Source organism: Numida meleagris, chromosome 12 (assembly GCF_002078875.1).
Source record: "Numida meleagris isolate 19003 breed g44 Domestic line chromosome 12, NumMel1.0, whole genome shotgun sequence".
Lineage (NCBI taxonomy): Eukaryota > Metazoa > Chordata > Aves > Galliformes > Numididae > Numida > Numida meleagris.
The window spans coordinates 13,763,626-13,790,913 of record NC_034420.1 but is presented as its reverse complement, the minus strand read 5'-3'; the positions used below and the strand labels follow the sequence as shown (position 1 = coordinate 13,790,913).

Below are 27,288 nucleotides of genomic sequence, written 5' to 3'. Positions count from 1 at the left end.
CCGCCGGCCGGCACTGCGCGCCGAGCTCCGTGCCGGAAGGCAGCGCTGCGGCTCGAGGCGCCGGCCCCGCCTGCTCCCCAGCCCGCCCTCGGCAGCACCGAGGGGAGCAGCGTAACTCACCCGTGCCTTTGGACTCCGCCTGCCGGGCTGGGCTCCTCTCCACCGGCATCAGGAGTGGTGACTTCACCCTGCAGGTCCCGTGGCGCTGGGAGGTTCTGTCAGTGCACAGAGGCTGGGGCACAGTGCTGGGGACAGCGCTGGCGGCAGCACACGGCTCGGAGCGATTTGCGATGGTAGCTTAGGGGTTAGAGCTCTATTAAGCAAAAGTACAACAAACCTCTTGTATGGGTGTGCTCCTGTGTTGAGTCTGCTCACCTGCTGCTGACCCAGGGGCAGCGGGTGGGATTAAAGCCAAAGGCAGCTGTCAGGTGAGAGGGAACGGGCCTATTCCTTAAAGAAAAACACAGAGATAAGAACCAGAAGGGATGTCCTGCGGTGGGTCTGGTGCTGCAGGTGTTGTATGCCCAGCGGAGCCCATGAACGTGCCAGGCTTTATTCTAAAAAATACCAGATTTCGTTTTATTTTTTTTCATTTTAAGTATGTGTTTGTATTCATTTGTTTTAAACTGGCAACAGCTGAGAGGAGTCAGAAGATTTGACTCCATACCCAGCAGAACAGAATTATTTTTAGTTGCAGTTATTTGGTAAACACGGCAGCAATTTAAGTTTTGTGTTAATATGGGGAATCCCAAACCAAATTGCCATACATTTAAAACTGTGCTGAGCTTTGGCAGTAAAACTCAGGTACTACATAAATCAGTTTTTAAGTAACAAAGGACAGCAGAGGAAATACTAGTAACGGCCATTGATTTTTATTTGAACTCTTGTCTGGTTAAGATACTTGGCAGCTATTTATAGTAACAACTGGAACATTTACAGTTTGCTTATTCTTGGTTACAAACGCAGAGTTCATTATACATATTCACACAATTGTAAAAGCAACCTGTACAGAGAGACCATTTCTAAACATCAGGTCTTTGCTTTTAGTACAGAAAGCACAAGGAAATGTTTTTGGTGGTCTCGAGCTGATGTGCTGCCCATTGCAGCTTTAAGCTAGAATTACATAGTGCGGGACTAATTAATACCATTTTAACATGTTAAAACAACGGATAAGAAATACTGTAATTAATGCCTTCATTTTTTAAAACAGTTGTTCCCCAAAGCAGTGAGTAAATAGAACACTCTTCATGGCATACACAATTAAAAATTACAACATGTTGCAAATAGAAATGTTAACGCGTTTTTTTTTTTTTTTCATTTTTAATATTTATATATATTTATATATTTTTAAAAGTGGTACGTTTTACAGAGGCTTACTCAGCTTTGTATACGATACCACGTAAATACAGCCACACAAACTACTTCTCAGGGTGCCCAGCCTGCACACGCGTACCGCACACAGCCCTGGCAGTTCTAACAAAGCCCCAAAGTGATGCAGCCGTTCCCATAAATAAGGCTTGCACAACCTGGGAGAGGATTAAGCCTTATCAACATAATTTCAAACAAGTACAGATAAAACTCATATTGCATACGTTTCTCGTGATTGTGATATAAATAAGTCAGATTTTCAGTTAGGTTTTCATACCAGCAGCTACAGTTTCTCTAATTAGATCATTTCAGAAACGGCACCTAAATGCTAGAGGACAGACCAGTTTGAAAAGATCTGTATGCCCAAAGCAACTTAATGTGGCAGAGCTGGTGGCTTTCAGTTCTGACTGGTATTTTGTGCAGAACATTTGTCATATTGAGCACTTTTGTTTTCAGTAAGATACCAAAAAAGAACCCCAAATAGTAATGGCAAGAAATTGCTATGTTATGAAATTGCCTACACAGTGGCATTCCATCTAAGAAACTGCCCAGCAAACACAACAGGACGCCAGCTCCCATTCTAACTAATGGCAACTTACCATCTCTTCTGCCTAATTTGGAAATTCCGTGGGTACTTGCAAAGCCAGGTCCTACCTTTATTTCACAGCAGAAAAGCAGATTTGGTAGGCATCCCCTTCATAAACTCACATAAAAAGCACGTTTAGAAGTTAAATGTACAATTCAGTGTTTAAAAGAACACGAAGACCCACATATTCCTAGTGTCAGTTGCACAGAAATGTATTTCAGATACTTGGGACATCTCCATCTTAATCTCCACTAACAGCCACGTTATATAAGAAGCCACACACGGACATACAAGTTCGCTCTGACTGTTCCAATGAAACAGCAACTGAGACAACTCCTACCACAGCTTAGCGAACAGGGATTAATTGTCCTAGGACATAGGAAAACCGCAAATGTTAATGTATTTCTTATTCTACTCTGCTGTCAATAACGCCACTTCTTATGCATTGAAAACTCATGTTTCCCAGCTTCCCTGCGGTTTTTCCCCAGGCCCTCTACAGCAGCATAGAGTCCTATGGTCTATCAAGGCCATCTCCCATTCATTTCCAAGTGTCAGGTTTTCAGCACTTGCTTTAGCTGCAGATTATGCAACAGTCAGACCCTTCTGGTGCACCATCGAATGACATGGAAGCATGGGAAAGCTGCAGTGGTTCACCCAGGAACACGAGAACACTAGAAGTAATTAAGTTCACAGGTACAGACTATATACTCACTGGTTTGCTTCAGTACAATACTTTCTTTTTTTTCTCCCCCCAGCTGTTACGAACAAGCCTAAACGTTGCTCTGTAAGGTTGCTGGGCTCAGTGTATGCCACACTGATTGTCTCACTTAAGTATCTTAGGCCTCTTCAATACTCATAATTCATCTCTCATTTGACAGTCTACCTGGTTAAGCCTGGCTGTGCTACTGAACACACCAACAAGTACATAACGAATCAATCAGGGCCTGCAATGCGGCCAAGCACAGCACAGGGCCTGTCCTGCACCCCTGGACACCCTGGGGATGGTGGGACCAAATCTGCACCGTGCTGGTGTAGGCTGGACCCAAACCAATCCCAGTTCAGCCAGATACATACAGCGTTAAGACAAGACAAGGGGCCTGGGGACACTTTATTTTTATGTTGTTACTAATATTTTTGCATATATTCATAAAAATCTATTGTCTGTAAGGAAAATAATTCAGAGCTCTCAGTCTAAAATTTTAGAATGGAAACTTGGCTGGCAACCTCCTTTTATTTGCATAACGCTTCAAATTAATTATCTGGGCAACAATTGGATTAAAAAAAATACGATAGTATTTCCCAAAGAAGAAATAGAAGAATTAGAAAGCAGATGAAAGTTTCTGTCTAAGCACTCCTGTTTTGCAGTGATAGATTCAAACCTCAGAGTTATGGCAAAGGTGTGTCTGTGCCTGCGTATGCGGTCAGTTAAGGAGCAGTGCTGTTTCTTTTTGGGGTAGGGATGATTTCCCATTGTAGCATCAAATTTGTTTCTCTGTTCAAAAAAGATAGCCTCTAGAGGGCAGCATTAAATCAGCATTCAATGACCAGGAAAGCCATGCTCCAATATGAGTTTATATATGTGGTGAGTTTACAGGACACAGATACAGGATGGCTGTTTACCATTGCGGTAAATCTGAGATTTTTCTGGCATTTCAGCATTGTAATTAAGCTAGGTTACAGCTGGCTGAGTCCTCTCATTCTGCCCCCCAGACCAGCAGACAGGCTGTCCTCCATGAAAGCCAGGCTCATAAACAAACATGCTTCCTGGGCACTGGATAACTAGAATGATCTGAAACGCCTGGCTAGCGTCCTGTGTCATTCTCTGTGGAATACATTTCATCATTACATAGGCTGCTTTGAGCCACTGAAACCTCACATGCATTTTACTGGCTTGTTAATTTCAAATGCAGAATTCATGAAATTACAGAAGATAAAAAACTCAGTTAAGTATTTTATCTTCAGGTTTTTTAAAAAGAAGACACATTAGAAAGCCTGTTATCATCATAAGAAACATTCATATTTGTAAATACACAGGAGAAAAAATCCATATGGAAATAAATTCATTACTGTTCTATATACAGCAAGGATTAGAAGCAGTGTATACAAGAAGTCTTCCCCATGAAAATAAAATGAAGTATATGGCATTTTTTTTTTTCTTTTTAAGCTAAAATCCCAGTGCATTAGGTCTTGGAAACAGTTTCAGTTTGGAGTCAGACTGGGTTTTACCTACCACCTGTTTCACAGCCCAGAGAAATACTGGTGAACTAAGGGGCCCAGCCTGCAATTAGGTCAGCTGCAGCACTCTAATTAACCCCACCTGCCCTCAGCACTCAGGCTCACACCGTGGCAAGGGCCCTTCTGGAGATGCCAACATGCTCCTGGCACCAGACTGGACCTACAAACACGGACATTTTTGGCCACCAAAATACACACACAGCCGAGCTCCGGGCACTCGGCCACACTCACAGCAGCAGCGCTCCCGGAGCGCAGACAAACCTCACAGCTGCTTGTCCTGTCTCCTGGGAGCAGGCAGACAGCGTTACCTGGGCCTAATGGCAATCACCACACTTCCACAGTCGGTTAAATCAGACCACTGAATGTTGTTCTGTAAACTAGATAAACACGAGTTTGGCTTGGCTTAGTTTCCCCCAAGACAAAGAACTTAAGTGTTTTAACCCAAATATTTGTTCACTGATGAATCCATGAAGCTGACACATCAACCACTGTAGCGATTGAGATAAATCAATTGCTCGGTCACAGTGACCTACATTTCATCACGTCAATCATCTTTATTGCTACTGACATCTAGTGGCAACACTTAGCTGCATTTCGGAATTCCTGTGAAACATTCTTGCATTCTCTCAAGCCAGAAAAAAAAAAAAAAAAAAAAAAGATGGAGAATTCCTGGGGGAGAAATGCACTGTGCTCTGCGAGCGGCTGAGATCATTCCTGAGTTTGGACTGAAACTGCCAATAGTACCCAAAAGTAAAATTTATCTTTGTGAGCTGTTTGCATATTCCATGTTCTAAAACGACCTATGTAAACATTTTCATATGCAAAGAGAAAACAATCAACTGATCTGGCATGAATCTGCTGAGCAAAGCACATCCTTTTTTAACTCTTCCCAATAAGATCATGACTGCTCTGAAACAATTTTTCGTTTAACAACCTCCCCTAAATATGTGTGCATGGGAAGCACATGGATCTAAATACATTTCCTCTTAGACTGTGCAGTCAGTGCAAAGTGAACAGCTACTCTGTAACTCAGCTCAGAATGCACAGGCTAAGCACAGGGGTCCAAGTGGAGGACCAGGAAGGACTAGGAACACTGCAGTCTCTAGCAATATTTGTGCCTGGGGATCCGTACCGTGCCCTATGCCCTGGAGCTCTGCTTGCCCCGGGTTTCAGCTACTTTGGTGATGGTAGGGACTGATGGGTTAGGCCTGGGACCAGCAGACCCTTAACTAACCCCCTGCTGGTTACTTCCTCATAGCTGGTGAGGATAGGTGCCATGTACCACAGGACCTGTCCCTGCCAGCACTTCCCATGGAAATGAAAGCAGCAGCAGACCAGAGAAGCTGCTTCACACAGGCTGCTGGTCTGGACACACACCGTATATCTGAGGCATCCTGAGCAAACCAGACTTGCTGTTAGTGCATAGGTGGACCTGCTTTGTACATGCAGGATGCACCATATTCAGCATACAGGGTAAACCTTGCAGAGGGCCTTGACTTGGGGACTGTCAAACGTTACCTCTGCAATGCTTGGCAGCCGAGGTGGCAGCACTGATGGGTACAGATCAGCCACAGCCCCGCGCTAGGATGCTGGTTCCAGCCTTCCTCCGGGGCTGGCACGGGAACGCTAAAAGGGGATGGGGAGGAAAAACCCCGCTGAAGAAGTTCAGTGGATTTCAGAAGAGCTCTCCTGCTCTGCTAAGAGCAAATGGCGTGGGTTCTGTGGCACCAGGCTCTGTGTTGGGAGGGGGAAGGCTACCATGCAGAGCGCTTAGAGCAATAGGTAAAGCACTGTTCTGGTATTCTGTATCAATGTTTTGCAGGCCTGGCAGTGGTCACAGTTGATGCCTACAAGCACTGGATATTCCACAAGTTGAAGACGGAATACTGACTTGTTTACCTGAAGATAATAGGACTTCGGGGGTATTTCCTCAGAGAAAATATAAATTTTAATATAATTTCATAAGCTTTGGAGGTTAGCTTGTCTTGTAGCTTCAGTGATATCAAACTTCTTTGAGTAGGAGCTAGATAGAAAGCTGTTTAGTTTTTGCCAGCATATGTAAAACAAGACTTTTCTATCTGCATTGTAGATTGTTTGTGGACACTTCCAGATTCTTGTGCTTTCTGCAGTCATTCTGGGGACTGAACTCTCATTGATATCGATAGAGGTTCCATGAACAGGACATCTGCAGGATAACAAGTGTAGAAGCCCACGGTGTGGTTTGGAGTAGTGAGTTGCTTTAGTTTGGAGAAGACTGGGGGAGATGGGAAGAGCAACTGTACATTAAGGGAACAATTACAGATCTTCTTCCCAGTGACATCAATGAGAGATTTGCCTTCGACCTTCCACAGAAGAATTAGCTTTAATTTGGGACAGCAAAGGGGTTTTTCAAAAGCATTAAAAGCCAGTGGGAGCTCTTTCAGCAGCTCCTTACGCCTTTAAAAACCCTCACACCAAAAGTGATAGCTAACATCATGAAATGGAAGTAAATAAAATGCATTTTCATTGCTGTTTGAGTTACATAATTCTTGTTTCTTGATTTGTTAGTTCATCTGAATTGATTTAATCTGTACAGTGACCAAGAATGTGGTCAGTAACTAACTGGTAATGATGTGAAATGTAGCCGCAAAGCAAGCAGTGTGTAGGTGTAGGCCCTAGGCAGTGAACAAAGCTAGGTTACAGAAGATTACTGCCTATGCCTGTAAATCTTTTGTGTCCACATTGACCATGCCAGTGTCCAATTCAGCATTTAACAGCAGATGACAAATGCTCCCAGCTGACTGAAAGGATAAGCTCAAGAACAACTAGTCACCAGACATCAGAAACTTCACCCTGTCTGTGTGGAGCACCGAGCACATTGCTGCTGCTATTCACTACACTGGGGCTAGAATTACTTACACTAGATGGAGCTGTACTGGGCACGTTTCCCCCTGGAGCCAGTAGTAGCATCTCCTCCCACCGGTCCTGCAGCATCAGCTGCCCTGAGATGCAAGGGAACCTCCTCACAGGTTCAGATCGACTCAGTGCACCAAAAATGACTCCTTGCATCAACTGGCTTGATAGCACAAAAATCAGGCTCTTAATTTCACTTCGGCCTCCTACACAGAACCTAGCAACTTCTATTGGGCTAAGGTATTTCCTCCAGAAACCATCTGTGAAATCAGAAAGGCGTTAAAGCCACGGGGATTCATTCCATCACTGGTCTGGTTAGGATTAGCCAGACTCACCATTAAAAAGCCATGGCTTGTTTTATGTGATTTTATGTAGCTTCCACTCCAGCCATTGGATGCATCTTTGTACATCTTTCTCTGTTCAGCTTAAGAACTTGTTGCTATAAAGTATCTCCTCCTTGTAAAGGAATCTGATTGCCTCTTGATCTTCATTGTAAGTTGAACAGAGTCGGTTGTAAGCCATTGTGTTCCCTGCAAGATAATTTTTCATGGCTCTTTACTGCACAATCCCTGTTTTTCCACGATCTTAAGAAACGTTACTTGTAAGATGTTTGCAACTCCTTCCTTTTTAAATTTCTCTCACTAATGCAATACGTAATAGAAATCCTAATTATCCTTTGATTCATTACCTTGCTCTGAATGGATGGGCCTGAGATAAGTTAAAGAAAGAGACCAAAAAAGGGACTGAAAGAGGACAAGAGGAGCGTGCAGAGCTACACAGTTCACAATCAAACCACATAAACACAAGAAAATCAAATGCAAGTGAATCCTACAGACCAAGACAAATACTCTGAACTCCAAGTTCTGAGAACCCCAATAGCAACCGTATGTGCTCCGCTGCTTAATAAAGACTTCAGCAGAGCCCTTCCCTGCCCCACAACTCTCTGTTCTGAAAGTATTGCCGTGTTTTTGTTTTGAAATTTTGCAGTGGAGGTTTCTTAAAGAATTTGGGTTCTGCTGTAACAAAGAGTTTGTACAACTTCAGCCGCAGGACAGGACCCAGAGGTGTTTCCTCTTGAGATCAAAGGTTTTTTGACAGTAGCCGAAATATCCACAGGCAGTCCAGGTTATGTTTCGCCAAAGATTTGCTATTTCCATCGTAACGACAGCAGGTAGCAACAAAGGGAGCTTGGCTTTGTTTCCTCCTCAGGTTTGAAGTCCTTTTGTTTGACCAGAGGGCATACAGCAGCTTCTTCCATCCCTAGGGCTGCATCCTTTTTTTCTTTTTTGTTTTCTGCCAGTTTTTTTCACTCTTTGAGCAGGCACGTGCAATGCAAATAGAGTTGAGAGCCAGGTTAGCACAGGGAGCCGGTAAGGCACACGGGGCAACGCGCTGTCTCAGTGCTGTTAGTTCACGCAGCAACATTAGCAGTGAGTTCTGGTCATTCCCAGCAAGTGTCATTGGTACCTTTATCAAATCTTGATGTTATCATGCGTATCTTACGGGTTTGGGAGCTTTACAGTATTTTCAAAGTCCATAAATGACAGAATCCAGTATAAAAAAAGGTCAATATATTACTGTTGAAGGGTTGTTTTCTTCCTTTTTTTATACAAAAATTAAAAAGATCAAAATATATCACATTATTTACACACTGTGCTTCATGCTTAGAGATCACTGAAAAAGAACACACAAACATTTTAATTAGAGAAACGCTCCATTACTAATCTGGTTAATATCAAGATTGATAGATTTCTTTCAATATTAACAGTACCTCCAAATGATTTGGCACCGAATTAAAAAACTTACACGCTAAGGGCATGCTTATATCCTAACTGAGGGTTTGCAACCTGTTAGTAACATGCTTGCTATTAATTGGTGGCTTTTTCAGCCTTAGCAAGGTTTCAGCGTGGTGTTCCTAGCAGCTGTGCAGACAGCAGCGTGCGCTGTGGGGAGCAGGGCATGGAGGCAGGCAGGGCCCTGCTCTCACAGGGCACGGTGCTGCTGGGCAGGCACACACCTGCTGCTGGAGCACAGCCACCGTGCACCAAACACAACTCCTCGGGGCCCACGCAAGGAGATATTACCATTAATCTCACTGTACCTTGTGCCAACATCCTGCTACTGGCAGTCCGTCTGGTCCCTGCAAAACAGAACATACAGATTTTATTTCTTCTAGCCATCGATATGGATGGCTTTTTCAGTGTCAGAACCGAAAACCCAAAGCTCAGTCCTTAACAAACAACAGAAGAGTTAGCAGCGCGGTAAAAGACAATTACCATGCAAAACCAATTTACTGTATATGCACAAAAGTAAATACACAGGCAATGTGATCTGTGCGTCAGGCACAACACAAAACTGAATGCACTCTAGCATAAAAGAAAGAAAAACTGACGCTTCCTTGCAACAAAAAAGAAAAGGCAAACACACATCAAAACCTGGAACCTCAATTAATTCATGATCTGCTTTAAAAAGTAGCGTTTTTGTGATCAGACCTATTTGTGGAAAGCATGATGTGGAGATGTACCTTTTGTTCATACGCGCTTCTCGAGTTGGGGTTGATACATTTTTTAACGATATTCTAATTGTGTTGAATTCGATTCTGCAGTACTTATTTTCTTTTAGAAATCTTGAGTTGCTGAACTGATTGAAATAGGATGGGCTGTGGGCTGTGTAAAGGGAGTGAAAATACTTGTCTTTTTCTGATGGAGATGCAAGAAGTATACAGAAATGAGAAAGCCGAAAGAGTTTACTTACCAAGAGGAAAACACTGAAAAGGAAGGAGCCCTCAGAACAGGAATGGACTTTGTATGACCAACTTTTCAAGCTACTTCAGCAGAAATAGCTGACTTCAGCTGCCTTTTCTGATGCTGGATTTTTTTTTAAGGCTCTTGGATCTCTGATTGCATGAATTGCTGCATGTAGAGCTACAGAGAGCACACATGCACCGACCCTTCCCTCAGAACCATCTCCAAGTTAACTAGGGGTTGGAAGCCACGAAGACGTGTACGCAACGGAGAGAACTGCTAGTGCAAATAGAGGTCAAAATGCATTTTTACATTTTTTACTGTAAATGTCAGTCATCACATTTTTTGTATTCTGTATTGATTTTATATGTAAAATAGCCTATGCCCAATAAAAGAGATGCAGTGAAGTAAGGTTACCCTCTCCAGCTACTGCTAGTGTGACAGGTCCAGTTATTTTCAGACTTTCCTATAACGTTACGGTAGTTGGAAGCACACGCAGTTTTCTGCTGACACCAGGCAGCATTTTGGTCCGTGACATTTATCGGCGTGGTCAGGGGGCGAAGGGTAACGGGGACAGCATGCAGAGCGGTTCTGGCACCTGGAGACATCCCGACATGACGTGTCAGAGCACATCTCAACACACTGGTGGTCACAGGGCTGATTTCCCTGGGCCTTTTTTTTCCCCTCCTGCGCGCTCAAAATACTCATTTTGGCCATCACCAAACTCCACGTGTTCCCACCATGCTTCACTCGAGTGACTCCAGAACGACTTGTCTGCTCACAGAGCGCTTCACAAGCCGCGGGTGAGGCTCACACCCCAGGACTGAACACAGTCGTGAGAACCCAGCAGCCCCCCATGACTGCAGCAATGGGGGGAGAACGAGGACAGCACTCCCAGGCAGCATGCAACGGCTAATGACAGCTAACAACAACTAACCCATCAGAGGCAGGCAAGAAAAAGTGTGCGTGCTGCCTTAACTGGTCACTGTGATCAGTTGTAGGAAAAATCCCCTCCTGCCCTTACAGTGCCTTTGATACAGATCGACTTTGTGTATTCTGTACAGTTACGATGGGACATGCTTAGCAAATATAACATCTCTGGGGAGTAAATACGAAGAGCTGAAGCAGGCCTGCTGCTAATAATTGGTTTCTTTGACACATATGAAAGTAATTTAACTTTCTGAAAGAGAGCTTACTGCCCTTTTGTTTCTCTGAAGACGACTGCAAATCATCTAACATGCAGCATTTTCTATGGTTAAAAAAATGAAAATAAAACAATGACCTCTTTTAGCTAGTCATGCAGAACCCTCTGGATCAGCGAGCAGAGCTTGAACCTCTCTGCGTAATCAGAGGATTTCAACCTGAGCTCTGCAGCGCAGAGCTGACGCAGCAAATGCCCTTTTAATGCCCGGAGGGCCTGTGACTTCCAGCCACTGCCCCGCAGCACCCAGGGCTGTTCACTGGGGGCAGCTCAGCACCCAGCTCGTGCACGAGGGGAACTGAACTGGGCCAGAGCTGCCCAGAGAAACAAGAACTGATTTTTAGGATCTACTGTCAAAAAGAGTCAAGCAGCCCTGTGTGATCTCCCACGGCCTACCCTCCTTATCTAAAGGCAGCAGAAAGAAGGCACAACCCAGTGGTGTCCTTCTCTGAGTGCCAAAGCAAAGCATCTCGTTCCAGCTCTGCTGCCTTGTGTTGCTCTCTCTGCTTGGAGGGATTGGTGCCTTAGGAAGGGGCTCGGCCACAGCAGGACACACACAAGCCATGCAAGAAAGGAAAGAGCAGGTACTGTACCAGCGGGCAGGGCACGCTCACCCCATCCAGGCCTGGCAGACCTGGTTCCCCATTGCTGCCTGTAATACTACGATCTCCCTGTTTAAGAAGAAATAACTGCTTGTTGAGAATGATAAAGGACTTGGGAGTTACTTGAACAGACATCAGTGCTTGAGCAGAAAGGAGAAAGAACGGGCTCAGAACTTTGCACATCCATTTCTGATGACACAGCAAATCAACAGAGTTGTTTTATGGCAGGGAGTTCACAGACACACACAGACTGTCATCTGGGAAATATCTTCTATAGTCAAAGCAGAGATTCTCGTTTGAAAAAAAGATGAGGGTTAAATCATCCAGCATGTTGAGAGAGGAAAGGTGATCCATCAGAAACAAAATATTCGTAGTTCACATTCGATCTCCAAGCAAAATAAAGCACACTGACTGAAGGACATTTTTGCTGGTACAGTGGAGTTCCACGTCAGCTTTGATCGCCATAGCTGTGCTGGCGAGGTGAGGAGAAAGCCACATTTGGACAAGAAATGTGTTTTTGGGAGAGTTAAAGCAGATAGCTGGCACTACCAGTTAGGTGCAGCTGAACTAAGGTGTAAGTCACATTTGGGCAGTTTCAATAGCTGACAAATTATTCTTCCATCCTGAAACCACGTAGCATTTTAGGGATTGGCTGTCTCTGGTTTCAGTCATTAAATGAACAGCAGTAAATAAAAGGAGGGAAGTAAATTTTACCAGGCCAAATATCCAGGGTGGATTTTTTTGGGGCCATATCAAGGGTTTAAAGCATCCTGGAGAATTCCACCTTCCTCAAGCCTGAACATCAAAGCGGGTTTTCTAGAAAGGCTGTTTGTGTACATGCAGCACGACAGTGGCCTAGGATGTGTCTGAGAAAGGACAGATCTGAGCTGCTAGCTGCTATCTCAGCCTGAGAAACACGGGAGGTCTCTGCTCCCAGAGGCACTTTTTGGCAGCCTCAGGGCTCATACATCACACAGCTTGGCAGTATTAACATGCTATCAACACCAACTCGCTTCCCCATGAGAGAGAGCTAGAGCCAGCGTGGTCCCTGCTCGGTTTGGGGAGATGATGGGATAAAGAGCTGACCTGGCTTTTGAATTGCCTCTCATCCAGTGCACGGAGTTACTCCCCAATTGCAAATGTACTCGAAATCTAGGAAGGCAGCTTCACCAGGGCATGCTATCTCCTGAAGAGCATTACTGAAGCCCATTGTTCCTGACTGCAAGAAGAAGGTCTCTACACAAAGATTCTTTATTTTTAGTGCTGTGGTTTGTTCCCATCTGGCCAGCGAGGAGCCCTTAAAGCGAGTACTGAACTTCCAGCAGTGCAGATAAAACAAACCATTACGAAAAGTGAGAAAACAATAACCATCTGCTCTGATTTACTGCAAACTACAGATCTACCAAATCCTTCCTCCCTTTCCCTGGCTGCAAAGCCACGTCCCCTTTCAGTCCCAGCAACACACGCTTCGGATGAGCAAAGCAGAAGACGTACCACGGGGCAGGGCTGGTCCAGTCCAGGAGGGCCGGGTTCCCCTTTCTGCCCTTTGGCTCCTTTTCTCCCCGGTATCCCTCGCTCACCCTGTTGTTGCAAAAGGAAAACAGTTTCAGGAACAGAGGGGGGACTGGCAGGGGAAACACACCTTGTTTTTCCACTTTGCACAGTTATTGTAGCATCCCACATTTCAGTCAGAATAGGGATGTCTGCACCGGTGCAACCTCAATGGAGCAATTAAATGACTGAAAAGCTTCAGTTAAAGCAGGGAAGCAATAATTTAATAGGGTGGCTAAGTCACCAGTTACTTCTAGAGACCAGGTTGGTATCTGGCAGCAAGGAGTGTCGGGTAGCCCCTGCCAGCTCTGGCACCCTTTTATTTAAGGATCCCTGTAACAAAAACCGACTGGGATCCAGTTTCAAGGTCTATAAACCAAAACTAGCGATTCCTCCCAACCTGGAGCTACCAGGCTGCTCCAGCTCTTCCAGCATTTGCAGGCTGCTGGGGAGGGACAGGCTTGCAGAAGGGCCTTCCAAGCCAGCAGGCATTCATAGAATGTCCATACAAATACTTTGCCACAGAAAAAGCCTTACAGCAGTGAACCAAGAAACATTGGAGCTGGAGGGGAACCCATGCTGCAGGACATGAGAGGAGCAGCCAGTCCTGCCCCGGCCCACTCGTCCCCACCAGCACCCTTAGAGTCATACCCCACTCACCTTCTCCCCTCTTTCACTCTTCTCTCCCTTTTCTCCTCTGAGACCTGGGAAACCCTGTTATGGTATTTTTTTTTTGGTGGGAAAAGAAAAGGGTTGTAAGCTTACTTTGTGCACATCCCAGTATCTCAAATCAACAGAAGCAACCAGCAAAGAATATGGCATTTTCTTCCTTTCTGACTGTATCTCATCCATTTTTTAGGAAAGCTAGTGCTTTAACTATCCTGATATTTCATCTCTAGGAGATCTTGATTTTCCTGAATCTAATACAAGTATTCTCAGTTGGAAGGGGAAGCCCCCACAGCACCTTCAGCTGAGCAGAGGTACCCGATGTGGTGTGGTATCACTGTGCAGTGGAAGCAGCCATCAAACAGCTGCCTTGAGTTAAGCCTCTTCCTACTGACACTGTTCCATGAGTGCCTTAAGTAAGGGAGAGCAGTCTGTGCAGTGTTAGCTGTGTGTATCTGTGAGAACAGCAAGCAACTGTGATGGCCTTTACATGTGCGTGATTCACATTTCTACACATCACAATTAATTTTCTCCATACTCACATCTAATCCTGGCTCTCCCGGCTTTCCCTGCAGTTGCAAAAACAAAAACAAGACATGTTGGACTGATTTCAGTGTAGCAGGCAAAGCTTCCCACGTGGTGACATGCTATGTTTGGTGGGGACGGTGAGGGTTGCACGCCTGTCTGTGCACTCAGCATCGCCTGTCTGGGCACGGTGTGCTCCCGAGTTGTTCAGGGAGCAACCACTAGACCCAACCACTGTCATTAAATGCTGGCAGATGCTGGAAAACGGCAACTCATTGGAGCTGAGGTTCTGGAGGTGAATATTGGTAAACTGAGCAATTTAGGCTATTAAGAGGCTTTGGCATCAATAACCCGGCTTCTGTGGAGCTCCAACAGGGAGCGGGAGGAGATCTAATGCAAGCCCACACCAGTGATTACCTTCTCTCCTTTGGTACCGGGTAAGCCAATGAGCCCTGGGGCACCAGGGAGACCCTTGAAGACAGTTAGGAAAAAAAAAAGCATTAGGAATGTTGCTGTAAGGCCAGGTTCTGCCAACAGCCAGAAACGAGATGTGGGGAAACAACTCACAGCTGGGCCCGTGTCACCGTGCTCCCCCTTCGCACCGCTGTCTCCTTTTTCTCCCTTTGCACCATCCAAGCCCTGCAGAAATTAAACACTGGCATCAGCCGAGCAGCACACAGGCCTTTGGAACAGCCTCAGGTGGGAAGTTGGTGCAAAAAGGCAGGATTGTGCCCTCAGGCAGAGCCGTGCAAGTGTAAAAGCCGCTGCACCAACCCCAAACACCGCCGGGACAAGGACAGCCAAGGACAAGGACACCTCCCAGCAGCTCACACCCTTGATGCTGTTAATGTTTTCCTCTTGACCAGACCATACAAGAAACAGTTGAAAATAAAGGTTTCAGTACGTGGGTGTGGAAACCTAGACTTCCATGCGCTGCAGGCTGTCAGGACTCCATAGTGGATTTAAGATCATAAAACGTATTTGGAAGGAAGAATGGCTTATTTTCAAAAACACCAACTGCTGAACAACACAATCAAGGGATGTGTTGTCACAAACACTGACAAAAAATCAGTCCCCAGAGCTGACAGTCCTTTGTGATCCTGCAAATAGTGCAGTGGCAGCCTGGAAACAGTGGGTGACATTTAATTTATTGACTTACTTTAGGCCCCTGGATTCCTGGAGGACCCTACAGGAAAGACAATGGTGCATTATAAAAGCAGAATTTAAAAACAAACCCCTACGTCTGCTTCCCAAACCACTTCTTGCTGAAGTTACGGGCTGACAATAGCTAAATATTTATTTTTCCAGACAGGTGGTAGTTTATTTGGTTCTCCTACGTCAAATCAGTGGGAAGGAACTGTAAAAGGCCGCATTGCGTAACACGCAACAATAAAATGCAGAGGAGTCAGCTCTGGAGGGAGAGCTCTGCAGCAGCGCGGAACGCTGCGTGCTTGTGAAGCATTACCCTGCAAGTCTACCCAAGGTGCCCATGGTCAAATGAAGGCCTCCCAGCTTTCCTGACACCCTTGGCAGCTCTTCAGCCTTTTGGAGCACTGTAGGTAGCTCAGAAACCTGCACTGAAAATGACTCCGTGTGTTCACATCACTGCCCACATCCTCCCACTGCGATTAATGGCAAAAAAAAACCTGACCAGTGCAAATCTGTGGGAGTATCAGTACCATGGTGGTGGGGAACCCAAATTCACAGCAGCTCAGATTAAACAGAGCAAAACACCCTCCCTCCTCCCTTCACTAATTGCATGGTATAACGGAGCTGCAGCTCAGCTCTACTGTGCATGCCAGTGTCCCATCGTCCTACCATGGGGCCGGGCAATCCGGGCGGTCCTGGCTCCGGGATGATCTGCACGGAGGAATTAAATGGCACATTAATGGGGCTGGGCACGGGGCCACAGAGAAAGCAGGCAGCTCAGGAAGGAAAACCTCATGCAGCCCAGGATTGCTGTAGCCTGCTCTCTAATTTAATACAGGCAATCCAGGTATCTGCTAACCAGAGAGATGCTCGTAGAATTTGTAGGTAAATGCATCTTAGTAAGCACACAAATCAGGCTGGCCTCTGAAATGAGAGGCATGGGCCATGCTACTCAGCACATTTGCTAGTTGCAAAATAGATACAATGGAAAATGAGGTCATTTTCCATATGGACACAAAGAAACCAGCCTTTTTGTTTTAAAAAAATATCAAAATTAGAGCTCACATGTCATTAATAAACACCTATCAAAATTCATAAACTTTTTTTTTTTTTTACTAAGCAAAAGGCATGAAAAAAAGAAAAAAAAAACAGTGCAGAAGCCCTATAAAACAGCACAAAGCTCAGTACGTTTTTTAGATGAAAACAAAATGGCATTCGGTATCTCAACCACCAAAGCAAAGTCTAAAGTACCTATGCAGTGCCTGGTAATTTCCCTCATCCCTAACACACAAATCCCATTTAGAGGCATCTCCAAGTTCTCATGGAGAGGTTTTGTGCTCTGCACTGATGCACATACCAACTTCCCCTGCCCTTGCCTCATGGAAGAGGCTTTGTGGTGTCAGTGTCTTACGTGGTTGTTCTGCAAACACGGTGATCCAGTGTCTCCTTTGTCTCCTTTTGGCCCATCTGCTCCCTAAAAGATACGGATTTTGTGCTGAAGTGTTGCATCTCCCAGAAAGAACAAGGGAAAAATGCATTTGTCTTCTCCTAAACACCATCCTCCCTTGCTCCAGCAATAGCTGGGGAGCTATTTGAGAACAAGAGATTTTCTCCAGGCTGGAGCATGCCGTGCCTTCTGAAATAAGCCACCATCATTCAGTTAGGAACACTCCAAGTTCCCACTTCCCCCGGCTGCAGCAGTGTAGCACAGACTGCCCAGCTCAACAAACCCCAGCAGCACACCAAGACTGGCAGAAATGCAGCAGCAGGCAGCACACGTACCGGTGGACCCGATAAGCCCATCTCTCCCGTCTCTCCTTTCGGTCCCGTGATCCCTGCACTGCCTTGGTCACCCTTAGCTCCTTTGGGACCCTAGAATTTTACAGAAAACAGACAAGGGTGTTCAAGAGAACCAACCAAAACAACAAACAACCTATTTCTGCCTTTCTGCTGTTTTTTTTTTTTTCCCCCACTCGTTCCAGTGCCAACTCATGAAAACATGTTTTAATGTTAAAACTCACGCATACTGATTTTGCAGACACAGCACAATTTCGCTTGGCCATAGCAAAGAATGCAGCAATTTAGAGTTTGGAAGGTTTACGTCAGAATTTGAGACCGTCTCACGAACAACTTGTAAAAGTAGCCCATTTAACTCAGCAGATGTGGACAAGAGCAGCATCTGCGTGCTCAGGGCCGAGCATTTAACTCAGGGAGGTGCAGCCAGACACGGCAGGGCAGAGGGCTTTTGGGCAGGCTGAGACTGGCAACCTCAACCCAAGGGGCAGCCACCATGGACACACAGTTCACTCCTCTCCAACTCAGCTCCCGAGTGCTCTCCTGCACCGTTCCACCCAGTCCAACCATGCCGTGTACCTTTTCTCCATCCAGCCCAGGTGGACCTGGCAGGCCCAGCTCTCCCTGAAGCAACACAAAGAAAGCAGAGCCAACAGTAAATTAAATCAGGAAATAATCCCAGGAAAGCATTTTGTGAGGAAAGAAGTTACTCATTTATGGTGGTTACGGGTTGAGCACTGGAGGGTGAGGAGCAGCAGTGAGGATGACACCCATGTTTGATGGGCTTCACTGGCCCAGCACAACCTGGGCTGAGATTGGGCAGCAGCAAAATCCTGCCATCTGCTGACACACAGTGGTCAACAAATCAAACTTTCTTTTAAAGAAACTGTAGCTGACAATAAGTTATTGGTGATCAGTTATGAACAAAGACAAGTGGCAGTGCTGCAGGGACACGGTGACAGGGCTCAGGCACTGCCCCAGAAGGTCAGTGTAGGGCAGGACGTGGGCTCACTGCAACCTATGACACTCCCAACCCCATCTCAGGCATTTTCCCCCATTTTCTTCTCCCTCCCACCCCACGCAAAGTCTCTGGAGGAGACCAAGGAAAGGAGAGCCCCTCTTAGCTGTTGTATGAAAACTTGCTTTTTCAGCTAGAGGAAGCATTAAGGAACATTTCTTCACCACACGCAGCCCCAAGTCCTGCCTTATTTTAGGAAACGTTTGCCCGGCTTCGTTACATGACAGCCACTAACGAACACTGAGCTTGCTCAGCAGCAGGGCCTGCATGGCGGTGGTCGGCCTTACCTTGGGGCCTGGAGCGCCCTGTGGGCCCGGCGGCCCTGGGGGACCCGGTGAGCCCTGAAAAACAGCCAACAAAAGAGGCATGAGCACAACTGCTTCGCCTTTCACAGAGCACACAGCGTGCTCAGTGCCAGCACAAATGCACTGATGAGCTCAGCCCCCAGCACTGAAGGTGCTGGTGCAAGGGAACACAGGCCCTCAGCCATGCAGCAGGCAGGATGCTGTGGGGTGTTGGTGCAGCCCCACATTCGACTGTATTGTTTGCACACTCAAGCAAGGCCTTCTTCCTGTGCTCTGCTGGGCACAGAGAGCACAGAACACGTTACATTGTGATTTGCAAGTCATCTCAAACAGCAAAGTCAGAGTTTCCCAGCTGAAAAACAACCCCTTATCACACATTTTGTCCACAACCAGTCCTTCAAACATTATCACATTAATCACACTGGAAGCTGCGTAAAGCAACCACTTCTCCAAGCTCTGTCCCCACACACGGTAAGCATGCAAACAGCCAACAAGCAGGAGAATGGTGATGGCTGAGGTGCAGGGCGTGCTCTTGGCCATGTCTGCATGCACACACGGGGATGTCCCACAGATGGGCCCTGCTGCGTCTGCTGGGGCCGCTCCGAGGAGCTCCATCCACAGCCTCCACTCACGGAGCTGCATGCCGTGCTCCTGTCAGAGCAACCCGTGCAGACATCTGGCAAACGGTAATTACCACCACTTTGTGTATCCCTGCAGCCTGTTATAAAACAATTAGGATGGTTCTCAAATGTGTCTGTGATTAAATATTTATTCTGTTTGCCTTCTTTTATCCTAACAGAAGCAGCAGTGAGAGGCTTGGCGGGCACTGGGGCAGGTTAGTGCCTGAGCACCGCACCCCATCCTCCCTTTGCCTTCAAGGACACCCAAACTGAGACAATTTGCAGTGAAAGCCACATACAGGGTGGAATAAACCCTTTGGTCTGGGCCGGCTCCGTGCTGAGACCTCAGGAAGGAGAAGTAGCACAGGGCTCCAGCCCCTCCCCACCACCCCCCAGGAACCAGCTTACCTTGAGTGCATCCAGGATGCGGCCATCGTAGTCGATCACCACAGTGTCACCCTGTTCCCCTTTCAGCCCAGGGGGACCCTGCAACCGAGGATGAACCCTGTTTAGTTTTTGCAGCACCTGAGAAGCAGGCAGCATGACAGCAAGGACCTGGCAGCCCAGTGTCCAGGGGGATTACCAGGCACCAATGTAATCAGTTCCTAGTCAGACAGCTGTCATCCATCTGAACCTCAAAAGCCTATGAGTGTATGTAATGAGGTGCATCAAAATCATTACTTGAGTAACCCCATTCACATCTTACAAAAAATAAAAAATGATGACAGGATGGTCACACTGATAAGAAAAACAGACTAGACAGCATTTCCCAGTGCTGTCTCCATGGGCACTATGTGGTATTGTTTTAATACGCACCATCTGTATTTTCTAACACGGAACTGATCCTTACACTATTTGGCAACATGCTAAACAGGAGGAGGTGGTGAGGGGCAGCTCGGGGCACGGTGAACATACCGCTCTGAACACTAAAAGGAAAATCCTCAACATCCATACCCGGGGTCCGATGGAGCCGACTCCTCCCTTCTCACCGGGTTCACCCTGAAAATGCAGATCAGATTTTTTGTTTCAGCAGCACCAAGGAAAACACGGAATATTTATCTCACAACTAGCGAAACTGCATGAGATGCCACGACGCGTTTTAGATTCATGGCAAAGTATGGAGCCTACAAGGAACTGCTGCTCCCAGCTAAACAAAAAACCAATAAAAACCACAACAAAACAAACAAAAAAAACCCAACAGATCTGACTTCAGTGCAAATAACATTTTGCACAAAGTGACGCTGGTGGGAGCTGGCTGGCAGCAGGAAGAAATCCATCTCATGGTGCAAGCGCTGCTCGCTGCTCCCGCCATGCCAAGCCCTGGCTCCTCGTGCTGCAGCTTCTCCATTTGCTTTAGGCTGAGTATTGCATGTGGAAAGTCTCAGCCAACATGTTTAAACCATTTCCAAGGGCGAGTTTAAGGAAGAAGTCTGTGCCAATTTTTTTATTATTATTATTTTTTAAATTGGGAGTTTTGAATGGCTTTAACATTCCCACTACAGTGACCTGGAGTTCAGCTCAGGATTCAGAACCGCCCCTTCTGCCATACCCATGGAAATCTATTCATGAGTCAAATTAAAGCCCTTGACAAAGTAACAAATAAAAAATGGACAAACACAAAAACTCCATAGGAAAATTTCAGTTCAGCAGATCCTAGAGGGAACAAACAAGCACTACTACCATATTTTTAGAACAAAAAACATTGGAGGGTCATCCAAGCCCCTGTTATATAGTCCACCTAGCAAGGAGCCATGGCTGTTCGATACAGAAAGCACGACCAGGCACAGATCAGACTAAATAAGAAGCAGCTGAGGAGGGAATAGTGGCTCATGATTGCTGTCCATGTTATATCATCACCGCTTAACATATCAAGACTGTCTTACTACATCTCTGTGCAGTTCTGAAGATAAGTAGAACAGTAAGGCGCATAAGTGCTCTCCACTTTGAAGCAATACCACAACAATCAATGCACGAAGATCAAAATGTGATCAGAGATTTAGCTATCTTGGGAAAAAGAGGCAATTCAATGAAAAACATGAAAGGAGATGTTTTTTTGAAACTCTTACCTCCATCTCCAGCTTTCATTAAGCCGCCAGAAAAAGGTAAAATACTTCTCAAAATCCCCCCCGTTTGTTTCATTTTTGGCACTTTATGAGACTTTTGGAAAGTACAGGCTTACAACACCAACTCAGCTGAAATGCACTGCTGCAGAGAGCCTCCCCAGCCGGCTGCACTCACCTTGGGGCCTGGCGCGCCATCCGTGCCATTCTCTCCCTTCAGACCGGCGCTTCCTTTTTCCCCCTGCAAGCAAGATGATTTAGATGAACGTTGCACGGGTAGGATGGAGAATAGATTTTTCCAGGTTGTAATTTTCTTGCTTTATTGTTACTTTTATGCGTGGAAGTGAGGAAAGCTCTGCTTTTAGCCTGAAACGCGTCACGTTGCCTACATGCAAAATGGGCAGCTTTCAAGATCAAGGGAAGCTTTCAGGCTCCGCAGTTTGGCTGTGGGCAGTATGTTGTTCCGCAGTGTTGGCTCCACAGCCACAGCCCAGAGGCTCCCACTGAGAGCCCACTGGGTACAAAGCCCCATCCCAAAGCCCAGGCCACTGCCAGCAACGCTGTTTGAATGATTTCTGCAAGTGGAGGCTCTCCATGGCAATTCTCTGCAATAGCCAACAAGTTGCAAACTCAAGGCTTTCTGGGCAGAGTTACCAAGGCAGAGGGATGAGTTACACATCTCTTTCTCTGTTTTTTGTTCTTTTTCCATGTTCAGGCAGAACTGTATTTCTCAGTATGCCCCAATTGCGACACAGTGCCAACAAGCAAGCCAGAGAGCAACAGGTGCTGCCAAGCACACACGTCAGATAGACAGAAAGCAGACACTCACCTTAGAGCCCATAAGTCCTGGTTCCCCTGGGATGCCATCATCACCCTGATGAAACAAAACATATCAAATGAAACACAAAGAGATTGTACATATGTGCCATCGGGGTTCAACTCTTCATTTGAACCCACTGACCTTCGCGCAGACTTGAGCCCCACTTGGGTTTGCAGGAGGCCAGGGCAAACCTGCAGCATGGTCTTCTGCTCCCATCCAGGTCTGTGTCGGCCTCCCAACTGCTCACAGGTATGGGGCATGGCCACAGTTTTAAATATTTAACTCATACAGGGTTTTGGGGAGGGTTTTGATAATCTCCTACAGGCCTCCTGCAAGCTACCACCCATCCTCATAGACTTCACTCTGATCACCAGCACACCAGGAGAAGATTTTTTGGGGTTCACCTGTCATGCTTTGTTCTTCCCCTGAAGTAACACTGCCCTGTAGGTGCTCAAGAGGTTAATTTTGCTGGGCAGTTATCAAAACTTTACACCAATTGTGGTGTGAAAAACACACATGGCCATGTCTGTTTTGGGGCAAAACAGTGAGAGGGAACGGCTGGGGCCCTGTCAGCACTTTGGTTTTGGTTGAAGGCAGTGATTTATTCACTCCTTGATGGGACCAACTGCAGAAAACTTGGACACGTGCATCTCCCAGTCTTTGACACCCAACCCAAACACAGCATCTGTCCTTTCGAGTGTGGGAAATTCCTCTCCTGCCCATGAGAATTGACCGCACTGAGACTGTGTGTGGCCATGCCTCTCCGCAGGCCCTCCCAGGAAACTCAGCCCACCACAGGGCCTTTGGGGAGATAACGTCCTCCAAAAGCTTCTCAGCCGAGCTTGAATTATTTGAGCAAAAGGACTCAGACCTACTGCTTTGTTTTGGCATTTGCTATTTCATTCTTTTTGTCTGCCGGGCAGATGCGATTGCAGCTTCTGGCCTGTTTGCTGCGATGAAAGCCATGCTGAAGGCACAGCAGCATCTGCACTTCGGGGTCATGCGGTCGCAGCTCTTCATGGAGCACAGGGAGGGACCCCGGGGAACGCCACCGGGCCCTCTACAGGCAGCCATGACTGCAGCTTCTCCATAACCCTCTGAAAGTGGTTTCCCTAGTCCAGCACTCAGTAAAGCAAAGAAAAATCACTGTTTTACCTTCCTCCCTTGCATGCCAGGCTCGCCCTTGTAAAACAACAAACACAGAAGAGAAACATGATTAAGGAAAAAGGAAATAAGGCCAACTGTACCAATACTCAAAATTCATTGTCCAGTTCAAATAGTTAGCTTGTGTTGATCAGCTTTATTGCCCCCCCAAACAGAAGAAAGCACGTTCCTACAGCACGCTGACCTCCAACCCCTGCAGCTCCTTCCCCACCCCATTTCAAGGCTTTATCAGGGACAGTGGCTGTGCTTTTTGTGCAGGCTCCACATTCAGACAACTCCAAATCAACAGCTAATTCAGTACTTTGGAAATTCTGCATCTGATCAGTATGGATGACAGCAATTCCACCGTGAAATACATGTGTTCCTTTCTACTCCCCTTCTGCAGAAATATGTCAAGAATTCCTGATAAAATTTATTTATCACCCACCTTTGGCCCCGGGGGTCCCCTGGCACCCTATGGAATGAAAGATCATTTGGTTATACTTATTTAACAATAGAGTAAAACAGAACATAAACAAGTCCAGGAATATTTTAATCCCCATGAAAAAAATGATGCAGACGCCCGCTTCTCATCCTCCCTTACAAACACAGCCATGCTCCCAACAACAACTAGTAAATAGATACGTATATATTTTTCACTTGTGCATTCCATGCATTATAATTTTTGGCCTCAACAAGCAAAGACCTGAAACCACGCACTGCAGAGCAAGGGGTGCCCTGGGCAGTGCAATGGGAACGCCTTTGGGCAATACTAACCACGAGGCCGTCCTCGCCCGGCTCGCCTTTAAGACCCTACAAAAACAAAAGAAACAACATTGGAAGCATCATTCCTCATTCTCCATTCTCGACACTCAGTGATAATTAGGTCGTTCGATAGCAATCTGTTTCAGCTTATTTCTTTATTAAACGAATTGCCAGTGATCTGGAGATTTGCAACAGGTCTTCTGAAGGCTACGAATCACTGAGGAGATCCCCTTTGGTCTCTTGGCATTACAGCTGGTGATCACAAACACACGCTCCAGGCCCAGCTCTTTGCTTCAGAGCTGAAGACAGAAACCTCCCTCTGTTCCCTCACCCTGTGCCCCCAAGTGGCCACCAGAGTGGGGGACGCAGCATTTGGAATGGGGAAGGGGATGCCATTTTTCTCCTCCTGGGAGATCACCCAGTATGTGCCCACTGCACATCTCTGGTCCTTACAGGGGGGCCTTGAGGTCCTCTTGGGCCATCCTTTCCTGTGTCACCAGGAGGCCCCCGGGCACCTGGGGGTCCTGGCGGACCAGGGGGGCCAGTGGCTCCATCTCGACCTTGATCACCCTGGAAGAAGTTCACACAGACATGGTGAGACGAAGCAGTGTGTACAAGCATGGCAGCTTGGTGTTGGCCAAGGGGTGCTCACAACACATGCATTGCATCCCCAAGCCATGGGCACCTTGATCTCTGCCATGCCGGGGTTAATTGCAGCAGCAAATCAGGAAAGCTGGGAGCAAGCTCAGAGCTGCTCCAAGCCCTCTGAGTCTAGTTCCTTAGCTGGGATTTTGCTCAATACCTTCTAACAGGGTTTCATCTCATTAAGCCTTTGTCCAGAGACCGTCTGCATAGAAACCACCAATTCAGCATACCCAGAAATAAATGAAACCCCACAACATGCTGGCGTGGAGCATGCACACAAGTCCAGAGCTTAGCGGACAACACCAAACCCCCCCGCCCCCCCCAGAAAAACAAGCAGTTCTTAGTAGTAGACTTTAAATACAGCCAAACTCCTATATTAATAGCCAGCTTAGCTGACACCCTACTGGGATGCAAAGGGAAAAAGCAGCCGCTGCCTCTCCGTGTGATTGCAAAGGTTCGGTGCATGCTGTGTGAGAGGGGAGCACGGCGAGGGGCTGTGCTGACCGCCCGCAGGCTCCCGACCCGCCGTGGTTCCAACATGCAGCTGCACAATGGAAACCCTCATGGAAAGGCCGTGCCATAAATCTTCTAGCAACATCTGGATGGGTTACCAGCGAGGCACCAACAGGACTGCATTTAATATGTGGTCCACCCTCAAATCACGGACAAGTGTGGGATCTTCAGAAGTCCTTAAGTGACTTAACAGCACAAACCCCGCTGCCTTTCAGCGAGATCTGTGCTCCTAAATCACTTGCATAATTTTTAAAGATCCTATTGCTAATCCTGAACGCTGCACCCAATTATGACAAGAGTCTCCCACTGAATCTTGCCTATTTAAAAAATCACATTTAGAGCATGGGGATTTAGACAATTGCATTTTAATACATTTTATTTTACAATACCAGCACTGTTCATATGCCCTATGAACATTTATAGGACTCGCTGCGTGGTCCCCACTTCCCATGAAGGACCAAATGCTGAAACCCCATCACTTTTTGTCTCCTTGCTTTGCTGAAACTCCCCCTAAATTCTGACAGGGCTCACCCTGGCTGCTCCTTACAGGCACCTCTGAGTGCAGCCCATGGCAGTGACAATTTCGCATGGCACCAGTGCACCATCAGCCAGAAAGGGGGAACAAAAGCAGCTCAAACAAACACAGCAAACCAGAGGCAGCAGATCTGATACGTCTACCTTGAGCACGCGGCGGCTAAAGACAAGCTGATCGTTAGCCAGAAATCCGTGATTGAGGTGAGGGAAAACCATCTAGCACAGGACAGGGGCAGGCGGAAGAGGAAAGAGCAAAGATTTAGATGCAAGCACAGCACAGAGTGAGTTTGAAAGGCCATAAAATGCGTAACAATTTCTCTTCAATAATTAACTGATCTACGAGAAGATCTAGACAGACAACTGATGGCTTTAACATTCTGGATACACTGGAGGCTCAGTGAGTAGACACAGTGAAACAAATCTCTTTTCATGAGTTCACAGCACAATAGCACATTCAAGGCTGCTGGGTATGGAGGATTCTCCACTGCAGGACTTTTCTGCAGAACGCAGAGCATTTTCCAGTAAAAACCACATGGGATATATCCCAGCACTGCTCCCGAGACCAAATATTATCTTTTTTTTTCAGAGGCTAAAATGAATACTGATGTACTCCCCAGCCTGCAAAACACCGATAAATCTCTCAGATTTATATGATGCAAAAACAATGTATTCAGACCATGTCAGTAGTCATTGCTATTGTCTTTCAGCCTTCCCACTTATCTAGAGAGGAGCAGTAGGTTTCCTTTCTCAGGCTGTTTTTGCTTGCCCTTCCACCATCCAGCCCGGGGTACGTCCATTAGAGGACCACAAGAGGAGAGACCGAGGGATGGAGCAAAGAGCACATCCTCCAGGAAAGAGGACTTTCACTCTGCAGAGAGAAGCTTTAGCTCAGCCCTCACTCAAATACAGCCATTCTGGAAAGGAATAATGCCCAGATCCTAAAGAGTAAAACCAAGATGAAGCCACAGCCACATTAATGGTGACACAGAGCCCTTGCATGTTTTACTTTAAACAATCCCTGCTAAGGATGGTGGCCAGCCCTTAGGGCTATGGAATGCAGAGATGCCATCTCTGGCTCTGCAAACATCTGGACTACAGAGAGGCAGACGCCAGGGCTGCCCCATACTGCACTGGCCCTGAGGCATTCAGGCTAAAAGGCTGTTGGATCTGACCCTGCGCAGCAATGTGGGCTCAGAGAAAAGAAACCTTGAACACTGACATCTGTCAGCTTCAGAGTATGCAATTTAGCTATTTCAACATCATGTTTCAAAACAAGTAAATACTACAAAGAAGGATCTGTATGTTTCCACACTGACTGTCACGGTGAGCCCTGCAGGACACTCCACATGCTGGGCTCTTACCTGCAATTTGAGCTCGGCAAGCATTTTTCTTTCTGTATAAAGAGAGAAAAAGCCCCTTTTCCACCTGCTGAGCCCCAGCCCACAGCTGTACAGCTGCTTTAGGTTTAACTCCGCAGCAGCTCAGAAGCTGATGCTTCTGTGGCCGTTCAGCAGGAGAGCACCTCATGGGCTACTGAGCATGGGAGCTTTTC

At 46.6% G+C, this 27,288-nt stretch overlaps 2 protein-coding genes across 5 annotated transcripts in view; one reads left to right on the top strand and one right to left on the bottom strand.

Moving 5' to 3' along the window:
* Positions 1 to 10,254, top strand: part of HNRNPAB (heterogeneous nuclear ribonucleoprotein A/B) — a 28,165-nt gene extending 17,911 nt beyond the window's left edge. For 2 of the 4 annotated variants that reach the window (XM_021410200.1, XM_021410196.1), the window contains one exon: positions 9,966 to 10,254. The gene's annotated coding sequence lies outside the window, so the exon portion shown is untranslated. Of the gene's footprint in view, positions 1 to 6,011; positions 6,715 to 9,965 lie in introns of those variants that run through there. The other 2 variants (XM_021410197.1, XM_021410192.1) reach the window with 1 other exon arrangement.
* Positions 7,469 to 27,288, bottom strand: part of COL23A1 (collagen type XXIII alpha 1 chain) — a 155,151-nt gene continuing 135,331 nt past the window's right edge. The window contains exons 9-29 of the mRNA XM_021410170.1: positions 24,498 to 24,614; positions 24,057 to 24,092; positions 23,728 to 23,754; positions 23,292 to 23,318; positions 22,146 to 22,190; positions 21,495 to 21,557; positions 20,211 to 20,255; positions 19,665 to 19,742; positions 18,619 to 18,672; positions 17,893 to 17,937; positions 17,302 to 17,391; positions 16,931 to 16,993; positions 16,189 to 16,230; positions 15,530 to 15,556; positions 14,938 to 15,009; positions 14,788 to 14,841; positions 14,388 to 14,414; positions 13,840 to 13,893; positions 13,123 to 13,209; positions 9,183 to 9,221; positions 7,469 to 8,755 (exon numbers count right to left, since the gene is read on the bottom strand). Coding sequence (XP_021265845.1) covers positions 8,753 to 8,755; positions 9,183 to 9,221; positions 13,123 to 13,209; positions 13,840 to 13,893; positions 14,388 to 14,414; positions 14,788 to 14,841; positions 14,938 to 15,009; positions 15,530 to 15,556; positions 16,189 to 16,230; positions 16,931 to 16,993; positions 17,302 to 17,391; positions 17,893 to 17,937; positions 18,619 to 18,672; positions 19,665 to 19,742; positions 20,211 to 20,255; positions 21,495 to 21,557; positions 22,146 to 22,190; positions 23,292 to 23,318; positions 23,728 to 23,754; positions 24,057 to 24,092; positions 24,498 to 24,614 — 1,095 coding nt within the window. The 3' untranslated portion in view covers positions 7,469 to 8,752. The remainder of the gene's footprint in view (positions 8,756 to 9,182; positions 9,222 to 13,122; positions 13,210 to 13,839; positions 13,894 to 14,387; positions 14,415 to 14,787; positions 14,842 to 14,937; positions 15,010 to 15,529; positions 15,557 to 16,188; positions 16,231 to 16,930; positions 16,994 to 17,301; positions 17,392 to 17,892; positions 17,938 to 18,618; positions 18,673 to 19,664; positions 19,743 to 20,210; positions 20,256 to 21,494; positions 21,558 to 22,145; positions 22,191 to 23,291; positions 23,319 to 23,727; positions 23,755 to 24,056; positions 24,093 to 24,497; positions 24,615 to 27,288) is intronic.